Source organism: Gopherus flavomarginatus, chromosome 10, assembly GCF_025201925.1.
Source record: "Gopherus flavomarginatus isolate rGopFla2 chromosome 10, rGopFla2.mat.asm, whole genome shotgun sequence".
Classification (NCBI taxonomy): Eukaryota; Metazoa; Chordata; order Testudines; family Testudinidae; genus Gopherus; species Gopherus flavomarginatus.
Genome location: NC_066626.1, coordinates 13,435,724 through 13,459,793, shown reverse-complemented (window position 1 = coordinate 13,459,793; position 24,070 = coordinate 13,435,724). Strand labels below are relative to the sequence as shown.

At 43.2% G+C, this 24,070-nt stretch overlaps 1 protein-coding gene across 4 annotated transcripts in view; it reads right to left on the bottom strand.

Moving 5' to 3' along the window:
* The window catches only part of FN1 (fibronectin 1), a 64,954-nt gene extending 42,193 nt beyond the window's left edge, over nucleotides 1–22,761 (bottom strand). For 2 of the 4 annotated variants that reach the window (XM_050916069.1, XM_050916070.1), the window contains exons 1-12: nucleotides 22,403–22,761; nucleotides 21,019–21,147; nucleotides 19,762–19,899; nucleotides 16,695–16,826; nucleotides 16,225–16,362; nucleotides 13,473–13,631; nucleotides 11,494–11,691; nucleotides 10,281–10,460; nucleotides 8,475–8,651; nucleotides 6,724–6,876; nucleotides 4,533–4,661; nucleotides 2,799–2,942 (exon numbers count right to left, since the gene is read on the bottom strand). In XM_050916069.1, coding sequence (XP_050772026.1) covers nucleotides 2,799–2,942; nucleotides 4,533–4,661; nucleotides 6,724–6,876; nucleotides 8,475–8,651; nucleotides 10,281–10,460; nucleotides 11,494–11,691; nucleotides 13,473–13,631; nucleotides 16,225–16,362; nucleotides 16,695–16,826; nucleotides 19,762–19,899; nucleotides 21,019–21,147; nucleotides 22,403–22,553 — 1,828 coding nt within the window. In that variant the 5' untranslated portion in view covers nucleotides 22,554–22,761. The remainder of the gene's footprint in view (nucleotides 1–2,798; nucleotides 2,943–4,532; nucleotides 4,662–6,723; nucleotides 6,877–8,474; nucleotides 8,652–10,280; nucleotides 10,461–11,493; nucleotides 11,692–13,472; nucleotides 13,632–16,224; nucleotides 16,363–16,694; nucleotides 16,827–19,761; nucleotides 19,900–21,018; nucleotides 21,148–22,402) is intronic. The other 2 variants (XM_050916071.1, XM_050916072.1) reach the window with 1 other exon arrangement.
* Nucleotides 22,762–24,070: the final 1,309 nt, after the last annotated feature.

Below are 24,070 nucleotides of genomic sequence, written 5' to 3'. Positions count from 1 at the left end.
TATCTGATTTATGTGCACATTTCCAGGCACTCTCATGTCTAAAGAAAGCCCAAAGCCTTGGTTTCTATTCTAACGGAGTGCATATTTCACATAACTCAGCGAGATATTTGTTTTAGAAGTCTGACAAGTCAATAAGGCTCAGTAAGAAACTCAGCAAAGAAATCCAGAGTGCTGTGTCCCAGTCTTCCCTTCATTGGCAGTCCTTAGTTCTACCCTCCAATTCCTGTTTTGTCTCTCAGAGTTCAGTTGTGAGCTTGGTTCTGTGTCCAGAGAGAGAGAGGAAGGATAGGTAGGGCCTGAGGTACAAAGGCCCTGATCCACAAAGGAATTTAGATTCCTATCTTCCACTGAAATCAACAGACGTTAGGAACTTAAATACCTTTGTTGATCTGACCCAAAGAGACTATGTAATTTGGAGAAGGTCACATAGATTAGGGCACTAGTTTGGGATTTGGGAGAGACATTGGTTCAGTCCCCTGCTATGCCACAGATTTCCTGTCTGGCAAATCACTTCAGGTAAATCTACTCTGCAAAAAAAAAAAGACCACCACCATCACGCAGCGCAGGGTCTCGGAGCCTGGGTCAACTGATTCAGGCAGAAGGGTCTCCCGTTATGGGGTTGAAAATAGACACGTAGACATTCAAGTTTGAGGTGGAGCCTGCGTTCTGAAACCAGGCATGGGGTGCGTTTCTCAGACCCCTAGATGGGCTCGTGGGGCTCGCTGACTCAAGCTCTGAGACTCACTGCTGTGGGGGTTGGGAGGTTGTATTGTAGACACTCTCTTAGTCTCTTGAGGATGATCCTCACATCCTTTCCTACCTCACAGGGCTGCCATGAGAATAAATCATTAAAGATTGTGAGATGCTCACGTTCTAGGGTAATGGGGGCCAAACAACATGCAAGCGGATCTAAAGAACCCACTTTGGCCACCAGCATGGCCAGAGCCTAGAGGGGTGGGGCCAAAGCTGCTGCTGGGTTGTCACGCCCTTTTCATGTAACTGGGTGGAGAATGAGCAGGCCATGCAGAACCACTGATTCACCAGGGGGCTGGAATAAGTGGGCAGAAAGGCAGGTGATGACCTCTTCCCTACACCCCCACAGGGCAACTTCTCAGTTGGGATGAAAATTAAAAAATCTCAGATATGTTCATGAGCTACAAAATATTTCTGTTTCTTCAGTCAAATCATGGTGTTTTGATCATTTCTATACATAATTCTAAAAATGTCTTGGTTTTGTTTACTCTAATTAGTTTACATTTCAAACCAAAACCTGATTTCAGACTAGAAACCTGGATTTTTTCCATTCCCAAAATATCAAATGCCAACAATTTTAAGTGGTTTATTTCCCGCCCCCCACATTTTTGAAGTGAAAAATTTGTCAGAAGCTAACAGTTCTCTTGAAAAATTTCAGTTTGGATGAATCAGCATTTTCTGCTGGAAAAACATTTCATGAAAAAAAAAAAAACAACCTCCTGACCAGCTCTACTTATGAGTACTAACTCGCCAACTACTCACAGATCATTTTATTCTCCTCAAGACAATGTATGTATGTAAATCACAAACCTATTGTTTTGCTTTATCTGTGTTTTCACAAGGTTTCCATTTATATAAACTAAAAACACCACTCTTGCACAGTTACATCTTCACTGCAAGATACTTTTGTTATTAGAGCATGCTGTTTTGCCTCAGAGAAGTTTGCGTGATAAGATAGTAAGTACACAGGTCCGTAAAATACCAAAGTGGTCCAATAATTATTAACCGAGTACTTACCTTTTTATGAGTCTTGCTTTATTAGCAATTTTTCTGCCAATAATCAAAATGGGAAGCATCTTGTTGATGTAGAAGAAGTTATGCACTAAAATTACTCTGTCACTTTTAATGGAGCTACTCGATATTTAAGCCAACATGGAAGCAAGGTCTGGGCCAGTGAACCAAACAATACATTGAGAGTGGAACTGGTTTTCTATAATTCCTTTAGTCAGAGTGTTTGACTGCAAAGTTTTAATATTTAAACTAAGGCCCTGTGAGAGAAGCAACCTTTAAACAGAAAAGTTGGTGCAACTGCTGCTCTTATCACGTTATGTTCATGGAACTACAAAAGAACAAACCAGCAAACAAAGACATTGACCTGCCTCTGAATATTTCCTAGAATTGGTTGGGCAAAAGAGAGTTCAAACGTTTTGCTCAGGGCACTGACCATGGAAGGCATTTCCTGCCATGGTGCATTTTGCTTCAGCAGGTGGGTTGGGTAAGAAAGGTCTGGCCATACATGGTATAACAGCCTCAAGCAATATATAGATAGTAGATAGATTGCAGAGCTATAATGTCAGTGAAACACCAAAGTGGAAATAAAACCACAATGGGTCAGATTCTAGTGTGAATCTAGGGTAACCCCGGTGAAGCCAAATGAATTAACTCCAGATTGTCATTGTGATCAGTCTCTGGCCCTCTACTTGTAAGTTTGAAACTTTCTTGTGTCCACCTTCAGGTGGAAACGGTTCTGCTCTAAAAGAAAACCAACAGGAATTTCCTACCATGCTGGGAGCTGAACAATTGCTAACCATTCACAGGCAAAGGAATCGAGAGAATTCAAACTCTTACTTGCTCGTTGTATATAGGGAAAACCACCTAACCTTATTTGACGTTGACAAGGATATGAAAGGACATGCAGATTGCTAAGATCAGCAGAGGAAGCAGACTGGGTGTTCACCGTGTGCTCCGCTCATGCAGCCAACCCCATCCTATCACACTAAACCAGAGCTAGTCAGGAGAATGTGTTTAATCGTTAGGATTCTTACCTGGATAGGTCTGCAGAGGTTGACAATGCCACTCTCCAATACCCCGGCCGTAGCAATAGCACTGGTATCTAACACCATGAACATACTTCTCCCACGAATCCCCAATTTGATAAAAGGTCCGGGATTCCGAATCCTGGCACTGGTCTGAAGGCATGAAACAAGTACAAGTGTCAAATGTTGACTTAAACGACCAAAAAACCAAAACCAAAAGCTTGGGTCAACACACAGGAGAATGATGAAGAGGGAAAACACACTGCAAATAGTGTTACTGCAAGCATTACTCAAAGGGGCACTAGAAATCTAACTTCAAAACTAGGGTACATGGAAACTCATTCAGACCCTAGATTTACTACTGCAATGGCAAGTCAGATGTTTGGGTGTTAATTCAGCTGTGGTATGTTTTGGGCAATGACAACAGTCCAAGGACAGCTTCTGATCCTGCAGTTCTTTCTCCCTCTAAAGTCAATGTGAGTTTCTCATCCACAAGGAGCTGGCCAACAGATACTATTTTGGAGCTTGGTACTGCTTCAGCTACTGCACCTGTTCTTCTCTCATTTAAAGCTCAGTCTTGTTCCCATGAAGTCAACAGCAAAACTCAGGTGTAAACTCTGGAGTAACACCATTCGCTTCCACACACTGATTCCAGACATAGAGGAGCGTAACTCACATCTGAAACCAGCTCCATAGAAGTCTTACTGATGGACTGCAATGAGCATCAACTGTATACTCCCTTTGAAAGAATAGGGACTAGGTTTGGAGAAATGAATGACAAAATTCAACAGACAGCACCTTTAATGATATTTTCCAACTCATTTTAAAACAAATTTCTTTCCTTCTTTCAAAAGGAGCAATTTTCAAGAACTTTATGATCTGATCTCCAGTAAATCTGGGCAGACATACGGTAAATAAAGCAGAATTTAACCACTAGTGCTTTCTGAACTGTTGCCAAAGAAAACATATTAAAGTTCTCTTGGGATTGGTAATCACAGATCAAATAACTAAGTCTTATCATCAGATCAGAGTTCGTTTTTTTGGTCAGAAAAGCACAGCACTATAATGGCTTTAGCTAAACTCTGGCATGCTATTTACACATGCACTCTTTGCATTGGCCTGCTCTCTTTTTGTTTGGCTGCCCAGTATAATAAGCAGCCAAATAAAATAAGTTTAGTCCATGGTAAGATAGTATTTGCTGGTGCAATCTTCCATGCTTTTCAGTTCAGTCAAGAGACCAGATTTCCACAAAGCGGAGGAAAAAGAACAATTTACAAGGTAGAGTCTAGCATTACTGGCTTGCTCCACACAACAGCTGATGGCATGAAATCTGAGGTTCCTGCTGAACGCCTTATTTGTCAATGTTCCGTCCAATGAGTAGCTAAAATGACCAGTTAGCCCGTAACATTGGCAGCTACTGAAGCTAGAGTGTGTTACAGTGTAGAAATACTCCAAGGGAGGAATCAGGAAGGAGTAAAGTTGCCAGTACCTAGGGTTATTGCAGATATTATCAGCTTCTCCCATGACATGTCAGATAGCCTGAGTTAAGTCAAACTCTGCTCTCACTCACTGTGCTGCAACTCCTCTGAAGTCACAGTCACACCAGTTTTCTCCTAATGTGATCGAGGGCAGATTCTGTCCAAAGACCTGGCCCAAATTCACCCATCCGCCCTGTCACACATTTCCTTGTTATTGCATTATTGCGTTGCTACAACAAGCGGAAGCAGCTGGGAATTAACCTACCGACAGGATCACATTTCCATCTCCCACGACCCTGGCCAAAGCATGTGCAGTTCAACATGTGTCCTTCTTCATGACGCTTGTGGAATGTCTGGTTAACATCATAGGTGATGCCATCAACAATACACTGGTCTGATTGAGAGAGAACATGATACGTCCCTCAATGATTGCTTTAAACAAAAAAAGGTACGGAATACTTCTTCTGCTGATCATATTCTTCCCCCTCCCCATCAGTGCAATGAGAGTTATTGCCATGAAAAGCTATAGAAAAGAGAGACAGGATTGCAGTGTGATCTTCCCAGGAGAGGATTACACACTATGATCCCCTGTGTCCACTTGTCAGCACTGATGTCAATGGGACTATTTGTGTGAATAAGGGATGCTTGTAGGAAGGAGGTTTGCAGGATCCAGCCCAAAGTATTTAGCCTTATTTAAATCAGGTTCCCATGGTATGTTTGTCATAGCATGTGAAACAGCAATTAAAATGACATATTAAAAAAAATCACTGGGTTTGCGTTTAAAGGGCTGGATTGTGATATTCTTACATGTGCTGAGCAGCACTTTACTCCTTACTGACTTCGGTGAAAGTAAAATACTACTCAGTGCGAGCAAAGGTATCACAATCCAGCCCCAAATGTTCGCCACACTTTATTTTGCTTGGTACCTTGATGACACTTTGTTGTAACCCCAAGAGAAGAACTGATGCATTATAGTTATTCCCCGTACCCACTGAAGCACGATATAGGGCTAGATCCCCCAATCAACACAGCTATGGCAATTTATACCATTTCATAGAATATCAGGGTGGGAAGTGACCTCAGGAGGTCATCTAGTCCAACCTCCTGCTCAAAGCAGGACCAATCCCCAACTAAATCATTTGAGGACTTGGCCCTAACCCTTTATCCTTAAAGCAATCTGGTCAATAACAGTTAGTTTAAGAAAACAAGCAAACCTGAAACCCCTGTAGAAGCGAGTTGCTTTGTGAAGCAATCAACCATCATAAATATGGCTTTTTATCTGTGGCAGGATTTAGCTGCACTGCTAGTGGACAGGGCATGGAATCAGCCTCCAAAGACCTGTGTTCAATTCCTGGTCAGCCACAGCCTTCCTGCCCTTGGGCAAGTCATTTAATCTGTGCTGCCCCTGTTACCCATCTGAAAAATGATACTAGCATTTCCCTGCCTCACGGGTGTGTAATGAGACTAAATCCCCTGGTGCTTTGTAAATGCTGAGATAGTACAAGAAGGCCCACAGAGGTTTCCTGACAGTTGTGATCTGTCAGGGGGTTGAGAGAACCCACATCCTTTTAAAAAAAAAAAAAAGGAAATTATTTCCCTGACTAGGTTACTTTGCTCTTTTCAGCAGAAGTTGCTTTAACCTGACAGTTTCCTTTCACTCTCCTCCCATTTCCCCACAAGACCCATCCTTCAGAGATCAGAATGCCAAGCACTGGCCAGTTAGGCAGAGTTAGAAGGCAGCTTTACTGAACAGCAGGTCCTTCAGCTGTGCATCTCTCACCGTTCTGCATAAGACACATGGAAAACCTCAAAGCCCTTGAGAGAGTCTTTCCGTATAAATTATATCCCTGACAGCACCCACTCTGCTTTTTCCAGACATGAATCCAACTCTGTAAGTAGCTTTAGGATGATCAAATGTCTGTGCTCTCTCCTTTGAAGTCCTCTTTTTTGGTGCTGTCTAAGCACTTCTCCACTTGGGCTGCTTAGAAGAAATCTCAGTACTGTCCTGCCAACTTTTCATACAGATTAGCCTGCAAAGGTAATTCATCCTACACAGGGGAATTAAAAACCTCACTGCAAAATAGCAAAACAAGACTGCACTGCCCTTTAACCCTGCCTTCAAGCTCCAGACTGGCCTGGGGCTTTGCACAGAATAGCTTCAATTCAGCAACCAGAGTAGCTGCAATGGTTCGGACCCTTAAATGTAAGCAAGAGAACGCAGGGCTGTGCGTTGATCAAGCTAATCAAGGTTTAGTGAGTGCTGAATTGGTGCTATTCCTGAATATAAACATCTGGACCTTTGCACAAATATCCCTCCTGGCCTCCACAGGTGAGACTTGTTGATGTAGAATCGATTTGGGGGGCTGCTCTAATTCCCAATGAAGTCCGTGGAAAGGATCTCTTTGACTTCAATGAGAGTTGGATCAGGACCTTGCTGCATAAATTAAGATACATACCTCTAAGCTGGGAGTATGCAATGCAGGTCCATTCACCACGGCCATTTCCGACGCAAGTGCATCTCATCATATGGCCCATGTCGTGCTGTTTGTCCCACTGGTCTCCAACACGGTACATGACACCTTCATTGGTTGTGCAGATTTCCTCATGGGCTGTCCAAGAAGTGTGAGGGGTTTTAGTTAGAGTTACAATGAGCACAAGCATTCATATAATCCGCTATACACATTCCCACAGTGCTCCGGGCTCCATACACTGATGTGGGGGGTTTATGACCTCACTAAGTTTCCATATCCCACCTTCACTAGGTGTTGATGTTCTCTAAATGCAAGTCCTTGACATTAGTTTATTCACTCTAAATCAGGTCTTTCTATCTCCAAACCTGTTAGACTAACTACAGAGACTGGGTGTAATGACCCACTGCTTTGCAGACTGTGTAGTTATGGATGGCTGCGCAAAGTGGGTGTAAAACCCACCACTGCTGGCTACTCATTTTACATAGATGTAAATATCTGTACAAGGCACAAAGGGAGTGAAGACACAGCCATGTTGCCTTTAAAGGACCACAAGAAAGAGGAAACTATCATTTAATTGTCACTTTACTTTTTGGTAGACAGGAGTGGAGGAAAATATCTTTTGTTGCAAGCTTCCTACCAAAATATACGTTCATCACCGTCCAAAGGAAAATTATGGGCCAGACCCTCAGCTGCTGTAGCTCTGCTGAAGTCTTTGGAGGTATAGTAACATCCATCAGCCGAGGACCTAGTCCTGTACTTTCACCTAAATTACCTTTTCTAAAGGATTTTATGTCCTGGCTGAATTCCAATACAGGTTGGACATAAAATTGCTGAAATAAAACTGCCTTCACATTTTCAATTAGATGTGGTATTCTTTTTTGCCACTTCATGTCTTAAAGTGTCACATCCCATTCCTGTGCTGTTTAACAAGTGCTGGGTTCCATCCCAGAAGTGGCTGCATTTCAGTGGCGAGTGGAAGGATCCTTGTATCTGCTACCTCTGTCACAGGGGTGCGGTGGTGTTCAGTTAATGTTTGTTAAGATATTGAGATTCTCACATAAAAGGTACTGCTCTAAGTGTAAAGTATTCCTAGTTCTATTTGCTCAATACTGAATTGTTAGGTACATGGGCAAACGTAGCATGGGAGCTATTGAGTTATAAAAGGTTTGCTGTTTAAAATGGGTTATCATAGCTGCCTTGTAGTCTGATCTTGCAGGAAGTGCTAGTGTTCTCCATTGCCTTAGATCTAAACACACACAACTCCTTTTGACATCACTGAGACTGGCATAAACTGAGACCTGCATAATTGCCACGGTAACAGACTGATGTTAGGAGCATGGGGTCATCCATAACGGTAAACCTCTATAGTGCCACTGACGTTGATGAAGCTATGCCAATTTATACTGGCTGAAGATCTGGCCCAAAATTCTCTGCGGCAAATGGGCGGAGTAAATTACTTTCTATTTGCAATACTAAAGTCACTGGTCAAAAAACACCCTTAGAAGCCCTAGGAGAAACCTGAATTCGACTACAGCTACCTGGAAGCCACTAATGACTGAAAGTTCACCACAGTGACGGACGCAGCTCAGTGGACACCTGGAAGGGCTCCACATCCCTATTGCATTTCATGGGCCACAGTCTGAGACCCACTGGTCTTAAACAGAAACCTCAATGACTGGTCTTGAACAGAGCCCAGCCAGAGATCTTCCCATCCAGCACCACCATCCATAACTCACCAGCCATAGGGCAGAAGCCAAACTTCTGGTCGGCATCGTAGTTCTGGGTGGTTCCGCACCACTTCATGTTGTCTTTCCGTCCCTCAGAAGTACAATCAGTGTAATTGCGATTGTTGTACAGGAAGGGGAAGTGGCACAAGGCACCATTGGAGTTGCCACCCCGGGTTTGGACCAGAACTACAGAAAGCAGAAGGAATAAAAGAAAGATGTATCTGAGCCTGCATTCTCCTCAGAGAATCCAGGAGGTGTTTCAGAACGTAGCACGGACCCTCAGTTCACATGTGCCCCCTCACCAGAGTACTCTTAACCCTCTTTTCTGACAGAGACTAATTTAATCATGTAAATGTAAACCTTGTGAAAAGTTGGTCCACATTCAAGGAACTTGCAAAATCAGAAAGCACCCACCATCCCCCATGCACAGATGTGGAAAGAGTGGCCCTGGCCATGGGAAACATAGAGGAGTATGGAAATCCGACATAGGCCTACAGTACCAGGGAAGGCATCAGCATTGGAATCGTAACAGCAGCTCCAGAATGCCCACAGATTCCCCTGGCAGAGAGGATCATCTGAGGTCTGCTTTAGAGTTTCTTTGCAACCAACAGAGTTGTCAGGAACAAACAGGAGTAGGATGAGGTTGCTGGTCCAGTGAGTCAAATATTCTCTCTGTTCTATGATATCTGTACAACCCCACAGAAGTAAATGGGGCTGGATGGATTTAACTGAGAGCTGGGCTGTGACCAAGGACTTTAAATAAAACCTCAGCCCTTAGGAAACAGTTGTAACTCCATGATGTACAAATAGCCAGGAAGAATGAAGTCTTTGCTTGCATCTTCCTGTATTGAGATTTCCCCAGCCCATAGTGGAGCAATAAGGATCTCTTACACACCTCTCACCAGTGCAATTCAGAGCAGCTGAATTCCATGAATTCTCTTAAAATAGAACAAATGTGACATGATAGAAAGGGATCTAGAGTTTCATCTTGAAGGAACCAGAAGATATTTAAAACACAAACAAACCCATGTGAGTGAAATGCTGCTCAAAAATGACAGATCTGAGAAGTAGTATTTTACCACTTTACTAAATCTACCAATACACAGCACCCCTTCCCAGTGGCAGATTAGGATAGCTGCTATATAAGGCAATCTGACTGGGGAGTCAGGATTGAGGGAGTGACATCAGAGGATTGCACAGATGAGACTCTGAGCAGTGTCCTACCCTCATGGCCTAATACGGGCCAGGATTCTTGTCTGACTGGTTGAAATTGAACCAGCCAAGAGAGTTCTAAAGGTCCCTTGGATCAAAGATAGTGAGCTATACTCTGGTTAACAGCTTCATTTTTAAGGTCAAGTAGGGAGAGCAATAGAACACAGAGTTTCTTAAATAAAAATGCTGATCTGGGCCCTTTCCCATACAACACTACAGGAGGAGGCCTTCGCTAGCTAGTTAAAGAAAACCCTCAAGGGCAAAAGGATAGACATGTCCTCCCATCATCTCTTCCTTTTCCCTGGCTACTCTTACTTCACCAGGGTAATTAACACCTTCTCCACATCCCAGGGTTGGGAGTTTAATGTTTGTAAGATGCAGAGAAAATGGGGAACATGTTCACAACAACTATTCACGCTCTAACTGTAATCTGCGGAGCTGTCATTTTCATCTTATCTTCAGATGGTGCAAATCAGCAGCTTCAGTGGAGCTGTGCCCATTTAGACCAGCTAAATCTGGCCCAGACAGTATTTATATTCACCATACCCAGATACTGGAAATTCAACCTAATTTTCCCCAATATATTTCTCTAGACAAGCTTACCATTTTGTCCAGTACAAAAGGAGTATCTGTTGTCCTGTTCGAAGTTGGAGGTTGTGCTGCACCAGAAGTGACCATCCGAACGACCTTCTGTGGTGCAAGAATAGAAAGTCCTCCCACCATAGGTGAATGGCAGAACACAAGGTTCCCCATTAGAATTGCCACCATAGGTTTGGGTCACAGCTTTAAACCAAGCAAAGCACAACATTACATTATGTCTCAATGTCCCCACTCCAGTTCTTTGTGCCCTAAAGTAACTCTAGCTTCTCTGGACCAGATCCTCAGCTGACTTCAATTGTCCCAGGCCACGATTTTATACCAGCTGAGGATCTAGCCCTGTAACATCCTCATTCAAGCTACATCCTTCCCCAAAAACACACTGCTGCAACTTAGTTTGAATAAAGTTGCTAATTCTGCATCCCATGGCTTTATTCTCCCACTGCCGTATGTATGTAACAAAATGGGTGTTACTTCTGCCCTAAAGAACCAGGCCCCAAATAACCAAAACCAGGAAGAAATTCTGATTCTTTCCTTTGCCTTCTCCAAGCCCCGTGCTGTTCCTCATTTTGCCTGCTCTTCAGAGCACCCTTCTTATACATTCCCCAGGATCCTACTTTCTAGTGAGGGACAAAAACTCCCACAGGGTTCTCTCCCCTCAATGCCCATAGGAGCCATGAACATTCAGACTCATTATGAGTGTTGACCTAGGAGAGTGCATCCTTATATCTTTAGAAACTGGGCTTCACTACAAGTGAAAACAGCAGCTGAAATTCTCTTAGTGCCTGATGCACTGAAGACAGTGTCACCTTATAGACTAACAGATGTTTTGGAGTATGAGCTTTCGTGGGTGAATACCCTCTTCGTCAGATTGCATCTGACGAAGTGGGTATTCACCCACGAAAGCTCATGCTCCAAAACGTCTGTTAGTCTATAAGGTGCCACAGAATTCTTTGCTGCTTTTACAGATCCAGACTAACACGGCTACCCCTCTGATACTTGAAGTCAATGTGACTCTTTCCAATTACTTCAGTGGGCTTTGTATCAGGATCAATTATGTAGTTAAGATCCTTTTGCATGTTGGTCCCAATCCCGCAAAGCACTGAAACACTGACTTCCTGGGACTACTCACACAGTTAAAGCTACGCTCTGGCTCAGCACTTTGCTGCACTGGGGCCTTGATTTGTCTAGGTGTGAGCATTAAAAGAAAAGCTCATACTTGTCTCCTGGCAGCTGACACCATTGCCCAGGCAAGTACAAAGCATCTGTTGGCTGCCCTGTGTCTTGAGCCACTGCATCCCAAGAGAGTACACCACCCCACTGTCAGTAACACAGTGACCATATGGCTGCGGCTGAGGCTGAGGTTGGGGCTGGTAAAGTGCAGTTCGTACATCTGTGAAGGCTGAGGATCCAGATCCTAAGGCAGAAAATGTTAGAAAGGAGGGAATAAACAGAAGGCTTTAAATCCAAAAATAAGGAACAGAAAATCTAGGTTAAGTGCTATGATGTTAACATTTAACTTTCTTAGGCATAATTATCTGCAGATATTTTTATTAATCACTTTCCATTTTCATAACATTTGTTTGCACTTCAATTAGTAAATTTCAACATTAAAAAAAAAATCTCTTGCCACACTAATGATCCTCCTCAACAAGAGCAACTGCACAGCCAACAACTGTGACTAGAGCAGATCAAAAAATGCAAGTTGTTTTTCCACAGGAAATTCTGGGAGGAAAAAACCCACAAAATTGTAAAAAAAAAAAAATTAAAGTTTCCTATGAAAATGTTTTGCTGTTCTGAATGACAAACTGAAATCAAAAACTGAAACCAATGAAGAAAGGAAAGAAGGAGGAAAAAAACCCAAACTGAAAAACTGGGTGGATTGGTTTCTCTTCCCCAGTTTTTCCATCAAAAAACTGAAAAATCTCAAAAGGAACCAGTTTTTTCATGAAACGTCTATTTTGGGAAAACGCCATTTTCCAACAAAAAATATTCTCAAAGGAAAATTTTCAACCAGCTTTAGTTAAGAGTAAGATGGGAAGAGACTCAGAGGCCTCTTCTGCACTTGGAAACTTTGGCTAAAATTTCCCACTTATCCTACCACCAGTTTAGCTCTGCCTGCAACAGCCAATATGGGAGCAAAAGTATAGGCAAGGCTTTGACATTCACTGGAGTTTTAAAAGCACAGTGTGGTTTAGACCTGCTCAGAGCTCTGCTCTTTAAGTGCTAGAGGTTTCCTGGGGTCTGTCTATACTATCATTCCCACCACGGAGTGGAACTGGTGATAACAAGAGTAGGAAATTATTAACACAAAACCTAGTATACCCACCCCAGGGGAAAAGCTAGATTTACACATTAAAAACAGAACTAGGTCATTAAAAGGACAAAGAACCTATATTAAGAAAGGCTTTAGAAGCTGAATATTTTGCTATAAACCTAGGACAGAGGACACTGAATACCATGAAACTAAATAAACACATACCAAAAATCACAAAGGATCTGATATACAAAAAACAATTTATTTAATACACAAGTGCCTTTTTGACATTTCTACATATTAAAGCTTGAGCATAAGTGGATGTGTTTATCTTGCCAGAAGAATAGTTCAACTTCTGACAGCTACAAGACATTCAAGTTTAAATTCAGGACATTTAAAATAAGTCACCCTGTAGTAAGTCTATAGCTCAGTGCTTTGAACATTGGCCTGCTAAACCCAGGGTTATGAGCTCAATCCTTGAGGGGGCCATTTGGGATTTAGTTGGGGATTGGCCCTGCTTTAGCAGGGGGTTAGACTAGATGACCTTCCGAGGTTCCTTCCAACCCTGATATTCTATTTAAAAAATATCAACCCGAAGTGCCACATTTTCAAGAGATAACCTATATATATATATAGGTCCATAAATCTGTGCATGCTATTTTTGGCACCTTTGAACATGCACATGTTCTAATCTACATGTGCAAACCTCTTTTGTGCATGCAAACTGTGTGTAAATTAATTCAGTCATTTGCCCATGCACAAAAGATGACAATGTTTAGTCTCCCGTCAATTTTTGACCTTAAATATTGCAGATCTTCCTCTCACAAAACTCCTGTTAACTTTGACAAGATTTTTCCCTAAATCAGTGTCGTGTGATTCAGCACAAAATCTTTTGTGTATGACTTGTATGCCTCCACTTACCAATAAGATTTACCACTTACCAATGCCAGGAGTTTGCACAGCTGAATGCCTTTCACATTTCCACTCGCCTCTGCCGTTACCAGTGCAGATGCACTGAAGCAGGTTTCCTCGGTTATCCTTCTTGCTCCAGGTATCTCCAATTCTGTACGAAGTCTTGGTGTCCTGATCATTGCACCTATCTGCAGAGGAAAGGAAACATTTATAACAAAGGAAGCAAGGCTTAGTTTTTCCTATATTTAGCAGCATGCCCATCACAAAAGCAAAGATACTGGGTCCTTTGTTGATATTCCATGACTAAACTTCTACAGTACAGTTCATCTTCCACTATAAAGCTCCATCACCCCTACCAGGGTATCCACACGCTTTCAAGCCCTGACTCTATTGCAGAAAGGCACATGCTGGGAAGCCATTCTAAAGCATTGGATGAAATCCTGGTCCCAGGGAAGTCAATGGTAAAATCCCATTGATTTCAGCGGTAAAGGATTTCACCCAGTGATTTTAAACATTCTTTCAGATAGCACCTTTTTGCTCCCAGTGTGGACAAGGCAGAATGTGAAACCAACTCCTGGATTACTGCCCACTCTTGCTAATAGTTTTCAAAACCATTTTAAGCACCTTGTTCCTTGTCCATATTGCGCGGAAAACCCTGCTAAGCTGAAACCAGTTTTAATGTTGTTTAATTCGAAACAGTTTCTTAGCATGGTCATTGCATGCCGTAGACAGGACCCAGTTGGACCTCATGGGCCTATTTCACACGGAAGGAACTAAATCCTGTTTGATAGGCAATAGCTTTGGGTCAAATTCTTCACTCAGAAATATGCAAGCAACTGCCATTATAGTTAATGGAAGTTTCACATGTGTGTCTGGGAATACTGTCTTTAAATAATCTACCACCCATGATGAACTGAGCAAATAAATTCAAATGATAGCATAATAAACTACTTCTATCTGCACACAGAGCCACATGGATTAACTCATTCTTCTTCCATTACAGCATTTTACCCTCACATGCAACAGCAACTTGATACAATGACTCACATTTAATCATGGGTCAAAAACGCTTTCATCTACTCTATGAACAACTGTGGAATAAGGTACGCATCACTTCAGATTGCCATTGAGCTAGGGTACCTTGCATCAAAAACTAACATGTGGCAAACACATTAACAAACCACAGTAGATAAAATGACTCAGGGCTGTGTTCTATACCAGGAAAGTGGTAAGTGGCTACAGGGCTGATAATGTACTTATATGTATATGAAAATGTGGACACTTGCCCTCAGAAGATCAGGTGTCTCAGGATGGGCACCCAAGAATGTAGGCACCCAAATCACTAGTTACTTTGGAAAATCTTGGCCATAATACTTATATTTTATCCACACATCAGTACTTACACTACTATGTGGGCCACAACTATCATTTTATACTTAGACAATGTATTTATCTATGTGATTACATTCTGGAAGCAAAACCCAATATTGGAAAAAAAATGAATAGGCTGCAATTTCCTATAAGGTCCACCAGTAGACTCCAGAACGGTGAGATGAAAGACACTGCCTAATTGTTTGTATTGACTATAGTAACTTTAAAGCTTGCACATAACATGTTCTCTTTCTGCTTTGTTCTTTCCCATTTGACAGTTAATTATTCCCCCTCCCCGTGTTTTCAAACAGAGTTCAAATGGTCACGGCTGGTTTTGCTTCATAGCTTATTTCTTGACTACCTCTCTCCAGAACTTCGAATTTAATCCCAAACCTCTGAGTTTTAGTTCTTTACATTTCTATTGTTTATATTAGCAAAAAGTTATTAGCTTTATATCTCAAGGCAACTGGGCATGAGACCATTTAAAGGCTACAGAGAAAGATCTCAAAACCCGCATAACAAAGGTACAAGAGACCAGGTCAAATTACCTTGGGGCAGATGTACAGCTAGTACAAATTGTCATAGCTGTACAATGGAGCTTGTTTTATAGTACAGTCATACTAGAAGAGAAGGTAATAAGCAGAAGTCACTTGTAAAGGCCCCATCTACATTTTATAGACCAATCCATTGGGATATTTTGCAACAACGTAGTTGCACTGGTACAAAGTTGGAATGGAAAAGTGCATTTTTAGAGCTCTGCAGGAATTTCTGGGTTTGTTAATAATACCAGAATGTCAAGAAAGATAAACCAGGGGACAATTTCCCTTTAAAAGCACCTTCTCTCTCCATGGGGGCAATTCTGGGCCAAACTGTGTAAGGTCTGTAACTCTGCACAATTCCATGGATTTCCTGCAGGATATGTGGAGTGTAAATGAGTGCATAATTTGACCCGCTAGAGCCATTTAGCCTACAGGAATATTTCCTAAAAAACGGCTGTATAAAGCACAGCATGGACCCAACATCATAACAACTTATCACCTGCACAGAAAGCTAACTCCACAATGTATCCACAAGGGGGTATGGGATTCCAGAACAGGATATGGCAAATGCCATTTGCAAATTTTTGCTTGTGACCCATTCTTACGTTACAGTTTGATCTGGTCACCAGATACAATTTGTTTTGATGAAATCTAATACGCCACCTACTTCTCTATGTAATATCAAGCACACCACACACTTGAAGTTGTCTTCCTTTTTCTCTGTCTTACTTTAAGTGCCTTAGCTTGTGCATTCTGGGCCCAAAGAAAGGATAAGAAAAGGCATCATTTTAGAACCTGAGCTTCAGCAGAATGAAGTGCACCTGACACTCTGCATAGCGTTAGTATGTTGGCAAGAGAAATCGATACGTACTCCTGGAGGTACAGGTGATATGTCCATTGCCTTCGCCTAAGCAAGTGCAGTCCACCATCATCCAGCCTTGGTAGGGCTTCTCCCAGGTCTCGCCGACAACATAGGATGTCCCGGCAGTGTTATCGTAGCATCTCTCAGCTGTGGGAATGGAGAAAGATAGGTTCTCATTTGTTTTAAATATTTCTAAAAGTCAGGGGCTCTCATCCTGGGGATGGCAACCCCCTGGGAGTCACAAACAGGTGTCAGGGGGTCATGACCACCTTTGCCTTCCCATATTGGTAGATGGGAAGAGGCTGCCAGGAAAAAAAGTTGTAGACACTGCCACTGCACCAGGCTAAGTTAGAGCAGGCTAAAGGCCTGAATCAGTTCAAATTAGCATCCTTTGTTTTAATATAGGATTCTTTAATGACATCTGTTAAATAGTTCTGAGGCCCGATCTCTCAAAGAAATGTGCCAAAACCACTACATACCTAGAGGCTTGCAGGTCCATTCCCCCTTCCCGTTGCCCAGACACACACATTCTAACATGTAGCCACCCGTCTCGTGTGGTCTGCGCCAGGTATCGCCAATCTTATAGGACTGACCCCCTTCATGGCACCGATCTGTGGCAAACAGAAAATGGTTTAGACATCACCTAGTTGAGAATTAGGCCTGTGTATATTCACTGTAGAATAGCGAACAATCCAATCCCTTGTCGTTTAAACAGCATCCTCTTCAGGCATCCCACGTCAATGTGAGATGAACTTTTAGCAAAGATAAATGCTAAGAGGAAAAGAGTTATTGTCAGGAAATCAGGGCCTGCAGCAGAGCTAATCTCCAGGCAGCCTCATCAGTACAGCTGGCCTGCAGCAGGCTGCCTGATTGGCCATGCCTCCTGATTGGCTGCAGGCACCAGCAGGCCAGCTCTTAAACCAGCAGCAGCAATTTACTGGCTGTTTGATGTGCATGCCCACCACTGTCCCTACACCTGCCTTATCTGCCTTGAACCCCTCCTTGCCTTCTACCCTACTTGCTCCAATTCCTGCTGTCTGGTTTGACCTGGCCCTTGGCTCTTGACTACTGACTCTCACTTGACACTCAGCTCTGGTATCTGGTTCCCGCCCTCCAGTTTGACCCTTGGCTCTAGCTGCTGACTCTAGCTCCAATCCCAGTCCTTGGGGTCCGATCTCTGCTCTACCCACTAAGCTAGACCACCCTCATTCCAGCTGGCTGACAATTATTGTCAAAGGGAGGCGCTTCCTTGAATGTCAAAGAAAGAGTTCCAAACAGAAGAGTTATTAACACTTTCTGAAGTTCCTCAGTCACCCACAGCACTCAGGTGAGACTTTGGTGTTTCATCAGATTTTTTTTTTTCCCTTCAGAAAAACATCTTTTTTTAATGAATTCATTAGGCTTTGTGGTGGGAAACTGCTACAGAAAAGAAATTCAATTTTTTTTCAATTTCAATTGCATTTTTCATTTTGTTTAAGTTTACAATTTTTTGTTCTATTTCAGTTTTTAAAAACCAAACCAAAACTTTCTCTTCGAGTTTAATTGAAATGAAAACTTTGGAGCCAAATCAAAACAAACTTTTATTTCATTTAGATATTCCCACAAAAGTTTAAAATTTTCAAATAAAATTGTTGTTCACAACTTTTAAAGAAACTGGTTTTTCAACTAGCTCGACTTAGGCCTGTTGAATTGCCTAGAACCAGGAGACCCAAGAGCACTAGCCAGAATTTACAGAACAAAGAGATCTGAAGAGGACGGACCTTATAGTTGATATTATGATATTAATCCAACTAAATCTAAAATTCAATGCGCTGACATACTATAGGCCGATTCAAAGACCTGCATGGCAGTGTTTTGATCAGATGGATTTGTAATAAATACATTTTGGATCCACCAGTTAGCACAGTTCCATTTGCCGAAAGAACAGCAAGTGGAGTATTGCAAGGGCTGAGTCTGAATGGATAAGGATCATAGCACTGATCAAGATTGAGGAGCATGACCTTGGTCTAATTCCTAAAATGACCAAACAATCTGAGCAGTAGCAGTGATATGACAACTGATTCAAAGCCAACTGCAATCAGGGGACTCTTTCCACTGCCTTCAGTGGGCTTTGGATCAAATCCATGATGAGGAAAGGGAAGCCAGAGCTTAACAATAATTTAACATCTTGAACCAGAAATCTCCCATTTCTGATTCTGGGCCAAACTCAGCCATGCCCAATGCAACTCCACTGAATGCAGGGCAGAACTAGCCCCTCGGCCTTTGCAGGATTTCCTTCCATCGAATACTGAGAGCTCATGTCTGGTGTCCTGTGGGAAATATGTAGCGCTGCATGTTGCAAATAAATTGCAAATCAAACCAAACCAGCTGTTGTGTTAAAGATCCAATAAAGCTGTGCTTCTCAAAGACAGCATAGGGACTGGGAAATCTAAGCCCAAATGTACCGAGTGCTCTTCATCTGCAGTAGCGGAAACTGTTTTGTAGACAGAGTCTAAATCAGGAGCTAAAGAGAAGTGGTTAGCAGGTGACTTAAAGAGTGACCCAACAACGCAAAGGAAAGGCGCTCCTGATAGAGGCAACAAAATGAAAAGGGTGAGAAGAGAACAGAGGGGACGGGATGGTGAGGAAGCCAAGATAGGAGAAGCAGAATGGATAAGAAGCATGTTGGGAATGGTCTGAGAGATCACAACCTGGCCCGCCAAATCTCCAGCACATAGACTCTAAGGCCTGGTCTACACTGGGGGGAGCGGGGAAATCGATCTAAGATATACAACGTCAGCTACGAGAATAGCGTAGCTGAAGTTGAGGTATCTTAGATCGACTTACCTCCCATCCTCAGGGCGTGGGATCAAAGGCCACAGCTCCCCCATGGACTCCACTTCCGTCTCTTGCCCTGGTGGAGTTCCAGAGTCGATGGGGAGCGCGTTCAGGGATCGATTTATCGTGTCTAGACGAGGCACGATAAATTGATCCCCAATCTGGCGGGTAGTGTGGATGTACCCTCAGAGTGGGTGTCACTACAGAGGCCACGTTAAGGGACAGATCCTCAGCTGGTGTAAATCAGCACAAATCTATTGATGTCACTGAAGCTACACTGGTTTTCACCAGTTGAGGACTTGGCCTTCGTTCTCTGCAGTGAGTAAACACCGTTCCACTAGAGTTGCCATCAAGATCCAATGCATCTCTTATAGCTGTAACAAGCATGCAGCAGTTGAAATATTTTATACTGGTCCTATTAAGAGAGCACTAACACACTTATTACACTATTTTTAACATGTCTTAGATCGGAACATTTGCTCATAAAGGCCCAATCCTGCCAGCCTTGCTCACACAAATAATTCCATTGACTTCCATGGGACCACTCATGGGAAGAGGATGAGCTTTTTCAATGGAAAGCCTTCAATTGACTTCAGTGGGCTTTGCATCAGACCGCATACTCCTAAGTAATAAGCAAATCCGCACTGCACTTGGGGTTGTCAGGTCAACCTCTCTGGAAAATGCGCAACACTGAAGAGCAATGGCTCACTCAATATCTTTGTTACATACTTGCAATGGTGCAGCTAATTCGCCCACGTCCAGCCCCGATGCAGGTACAATCCCAGATCATGGAGTCTTTGGGGCGCTCATAAGTCTCCCCTACCCGATAGGTAGATCCAGTGTATTTGTCAAAGCAAGTTTCTTCAGCTGAGGGGAAAATAAAGTCCATGTGAGGATGAATTAAGGTGCAGGCTGTAGAATTCAAACTGCAAAAACACAAACCACATACATTCCTATTCCCCTCCCTCCTTCACCACTGTTTTTCCTTGTGCAGAAAAATTCAGATGTGTTTAGTTTTCTCTGAAGAGAATAGCCACATATTAGTGTGGAAGCATGCAAGTCGGCAGAGTGGAATTCATGTAAGCACTGAGGGCTCACACAAGGCCCCCTACCTAGCTGCAAATCAGCTGATTTGTGCTGCACCAGCAACAAAAGACAGCCATAAACCATCTCATCAGTTAAGATAGGTTTATGGCTGCTTTGCATCACCAGAGCAGTCCAACACAGCCAGAGCAAGCCAGTGAATACAGCCCAGTAAATAAAGTGCAGTTTGATTATCCAAATGTCCCTGTTACCCCAAACAGGGTCACATCCCTCAATATCTGTTACATTTAAAAATCCCCATTGTCCAAAACCTCAATTTTATCCAAATTTATTCCATGTCTCCCTATGACACTTAGATAGTTGAGATCAAAATAATCATAAATTGGTATAAGAATAATTACTCCAACCTTACACCCAACTATGGGACGTTCATATGCAAGTTAGAAGGACTATGAAACAAGTTGCAAATGAAAGTCAACTTTTAAAATGTTTTTAAAAATGGTTTAACAACATGAGGCTATGAAATGCATATTAACAGTTACAGACCATATAATCAAATAAAAAGTTTAGAGAAGTCAGAGCTGAAAAGTCTGGCTCCAGATCTGTTGTGTACTCTGCAATCGTTAGGGATTTCAAATCTAGGGCCAGGTCAGATCATTATAGAGTTGAGGCTGACTGCAAAGTTCAGATTCAGATCCAGATCCAAAGTTCAGATTGAGTGTTATCTGGCCCAGGGTTCCGATTGCAGGCCCATGTCTAATGAAGACTACCTCTTAAAATCTCAGGCCAGATCCTCAGTGTAAATGAGCATAAATCCATTATTGACTTTCACGCCTATTAACATGAACTGAGAATCTGATCTGTGGTCTACAATTTTTTTAATGCTTATTTTAATTGGCCTCACAACCCATTTTTCATTCATCATGACTCCCACCAACTTACCTTCAGGCTTGCTTTCACAATTAAAGCCTCTGCTTCCCCCATAGCAGGTACAGATGAGCATGTTCCCCAGATATATGCGTTCCCATTGTTGGTTTATTTGATAATATCTCCCATTATCATAACAGCCCTCTGAAAAAGAAACAGAAGTTTCGGGTTACATTAGCCTCCTTCAACCACAGAGCTCCCAACAAAAGTCAAAAAGGAGAGTTAAATCATGTGGACTATCCATTAGGTCCTGATCCTGCATTCTTTGCACATGCAAAACTCCCACTGACACAATGGGATTTTGGGACACACAGAGAAAGTGAGATCAGGCACCTGAATGTCAGTCTACACCACATTAAATACTGCAGTACATGCACAGGAGTTTAGAGAGACTTTGAAACAAAGAGTTAACAGACTCAGAATCTCATCTAGGGCCTGATCCAAAGCTCCATTCAATTCAATGGAAAGACTGCTACTGACTTCAGTGGGCTTTGGATAGGTTCCAGCCACTGTAGGATTGTTTCCCAAGTTTACATTTACAAGTATTTTGTCCAGGTCAGTTCTAAGTGTGCCAAGCAGCAGGGCTTCCACCACATCCCTTGAGAGATCATTTCACAGCCTGATAGATCTCAGTGCCAGGAAATTTTTCCCTGATGCAGCCTCATGTTCCCCAGACGCTTTCAAGGGTGACAACTGCAATTGTTCCAGCAAACGTCTCCCAAATTGTGTTTGCAGAAAGAGTGTTTTTGTGTTTAAGGTTATTTTTAATTACATGTAATAATAAAATTATTGTTTTCTTAACTAAGGGCTCTAATGAAAACCACCTACCCAGAACTGAAACATGAAAATAGCAGCTGTTTAGTTCAAATAAAAGTTTGGCATCTACACTTCATCAACTAAACCAGATCCCATGACACTATACTTCTGCCTTAATGACAAAAAACACAGGGACAGATTATGCTATTCTTACTCGAGTAGCACCACTGGGGCTACTCAGAATCAACTGCATAAGGAAGGGTGGCAGAATTTACCCCGCTTGGGCTGGAACCGTGGTGTATAGTGTAACTCACAAACATTCAAAGGCAAACAGAAAACTTTCCCCAAACCACTCAGTGTATCGCCCGCAAGCCCCTCGCTTTCTCTAGGCGGTGTTTGTTGCAGCGTGGAGCTAAAATCTGACCCAGCTGCTGGAACAACTGGGATCACTTTGGACCCCCATTTATCACAGAATTCGCTATGCACAAAAAGCACCTACACACCCAGGGCTGCAGCCTGCGGAGGGAGATTTTGGCTGGGTTTCTGAAGTCCACTCCTGGACCCGCTCCCAGCCTCCCCAACGTCTGTGACAGTGTCCCTGCCCCCCCACCTTTGCGGTGGATCTGTGCCCCCAGATACTCACGTTTGTTCGGGCTGCCTGGAACCTGCGGCTGGACTATCTGTTGACTTTGCCTCTTGGTTTTGCCCGTCTTGGGTTGCGAGCTTTGCACCCCTGTCCCCAGGCACAAGGCAACCAGCAGCAGCAGCTGCAGCCACCCCAGGCTGCTGGGCATGGTCAAAGGCTGGCGAGAGAAAAAAATGGCACTAGGGAGAGGCGCGGGCTTGTGGCTCCTCACGCTGCAAGCCCAAGGCGAAGAACTTTCATGGGGCGCCGCTCGGGGACGAGGACCTGGCTGCTCCCGGTGGGGCTGATCCCGTTGCGCTCCTGCCTGGCTCTTCCTCCGCCTGCAGCCTGCGAGGGAGCAGCAGATGGCTGGCTCCAGGGGGTTTATATAGGCCCCTGCTCCGGGGACCCCCCAGCAGGGCTAACTACGGGGGGGGGGAGGATCCCCACCGGGACACCCCTTTGCTGCTCTGATTGGTCCAGGCTCTTGGCTGACGTCACGGGGGTGTGCATCCAGCCGCAAACAAAAGATGCTGCTTGCAGGAGCAGCCGGTTCAGCGCAGGGGACGGGCAGGGGTTTCTCTAACTTCCCCCGAAACTTTGCTAAGCCCGGAGGGGCGGCATGGATCCTGGCTCCTCCCTTCCCACTCCCCCACTTCTCATTTCAAAGCTGAGGAACAGCTGGAAAGTCAAATCATAGGTTCCCCTCCCCAGGGGCAAGTGCAGGGCTAGTCCTTCCCTTTGGTGTATTGGGAGTTATAGTGAAAATCAGTCCTTAAAAAAAAAATACTGTATACACTGAAAGCACCCACATCATTTTTGGCAGCCTTGAAATTTGTTCACAAAAGGCACTAGAAACACTCCCCTCCCTCCCCCCCAAAACCCTCTCATACTCCCTGCAAGCTTATCCATAGGGGAACTGAGACATTAAACATTTAGTACAGTTGTTCTCAAACTTTTGTATTGGTGACCCCTTTCACACAGCAAGCCTCTGAGTGTGACCTCCCCTCATAAATTAAAAACATATTTGTATATATTTAACACCATTATAAATGCTGGAGGAAAAGTGGGGTTTGGGCTGGAGGCTGACAGCTCTCAACCCCCCATGTAATAACCTCAGAACCCCCTGAGGGGTCCTGACCCCCAATTTGAGAACCCCTGATTTAGTACAAGGGAAACATTACTTTGCACATAATTAGAAACTAGCCATAAATAACAAAAAAATCAGGAGAAAAAAACCAACACCAAATTAGAAACCCTAAATGTAGTTCTTGATTCCTTATCTAGACTAGTGTTAATGACTCAAGGCACTGGTCTTTCATCACTTCCCTTAGCAATTGTGTTGGCCTTTTAAACCCTTTGTTCACAAGCAAATCTGACAATCCATATTTTGATGGTGTTTTGGGGGAGGGGATTCTAAAATGCTTGCCTATTTTTTTCATCCCATTTTCATTTACCTCTGACCCAAGGGTTGATACTCACTTTTGATTTCTGGACAAGAACTATTTTTATACAGTTTTCTAACATCCAAATCTCAAACCTGGCAACATTGGAGAGCTATGCCAGGTGGGGGGGAGAGAAACAATAAAGACACATCTTTTAACTCCCGTGAAATAAATGAAAAAATGAAATAAAATGCTCTGGAACAATAAATATTTTGTTAACAAAAGGGCTGAGCCTCTTAGA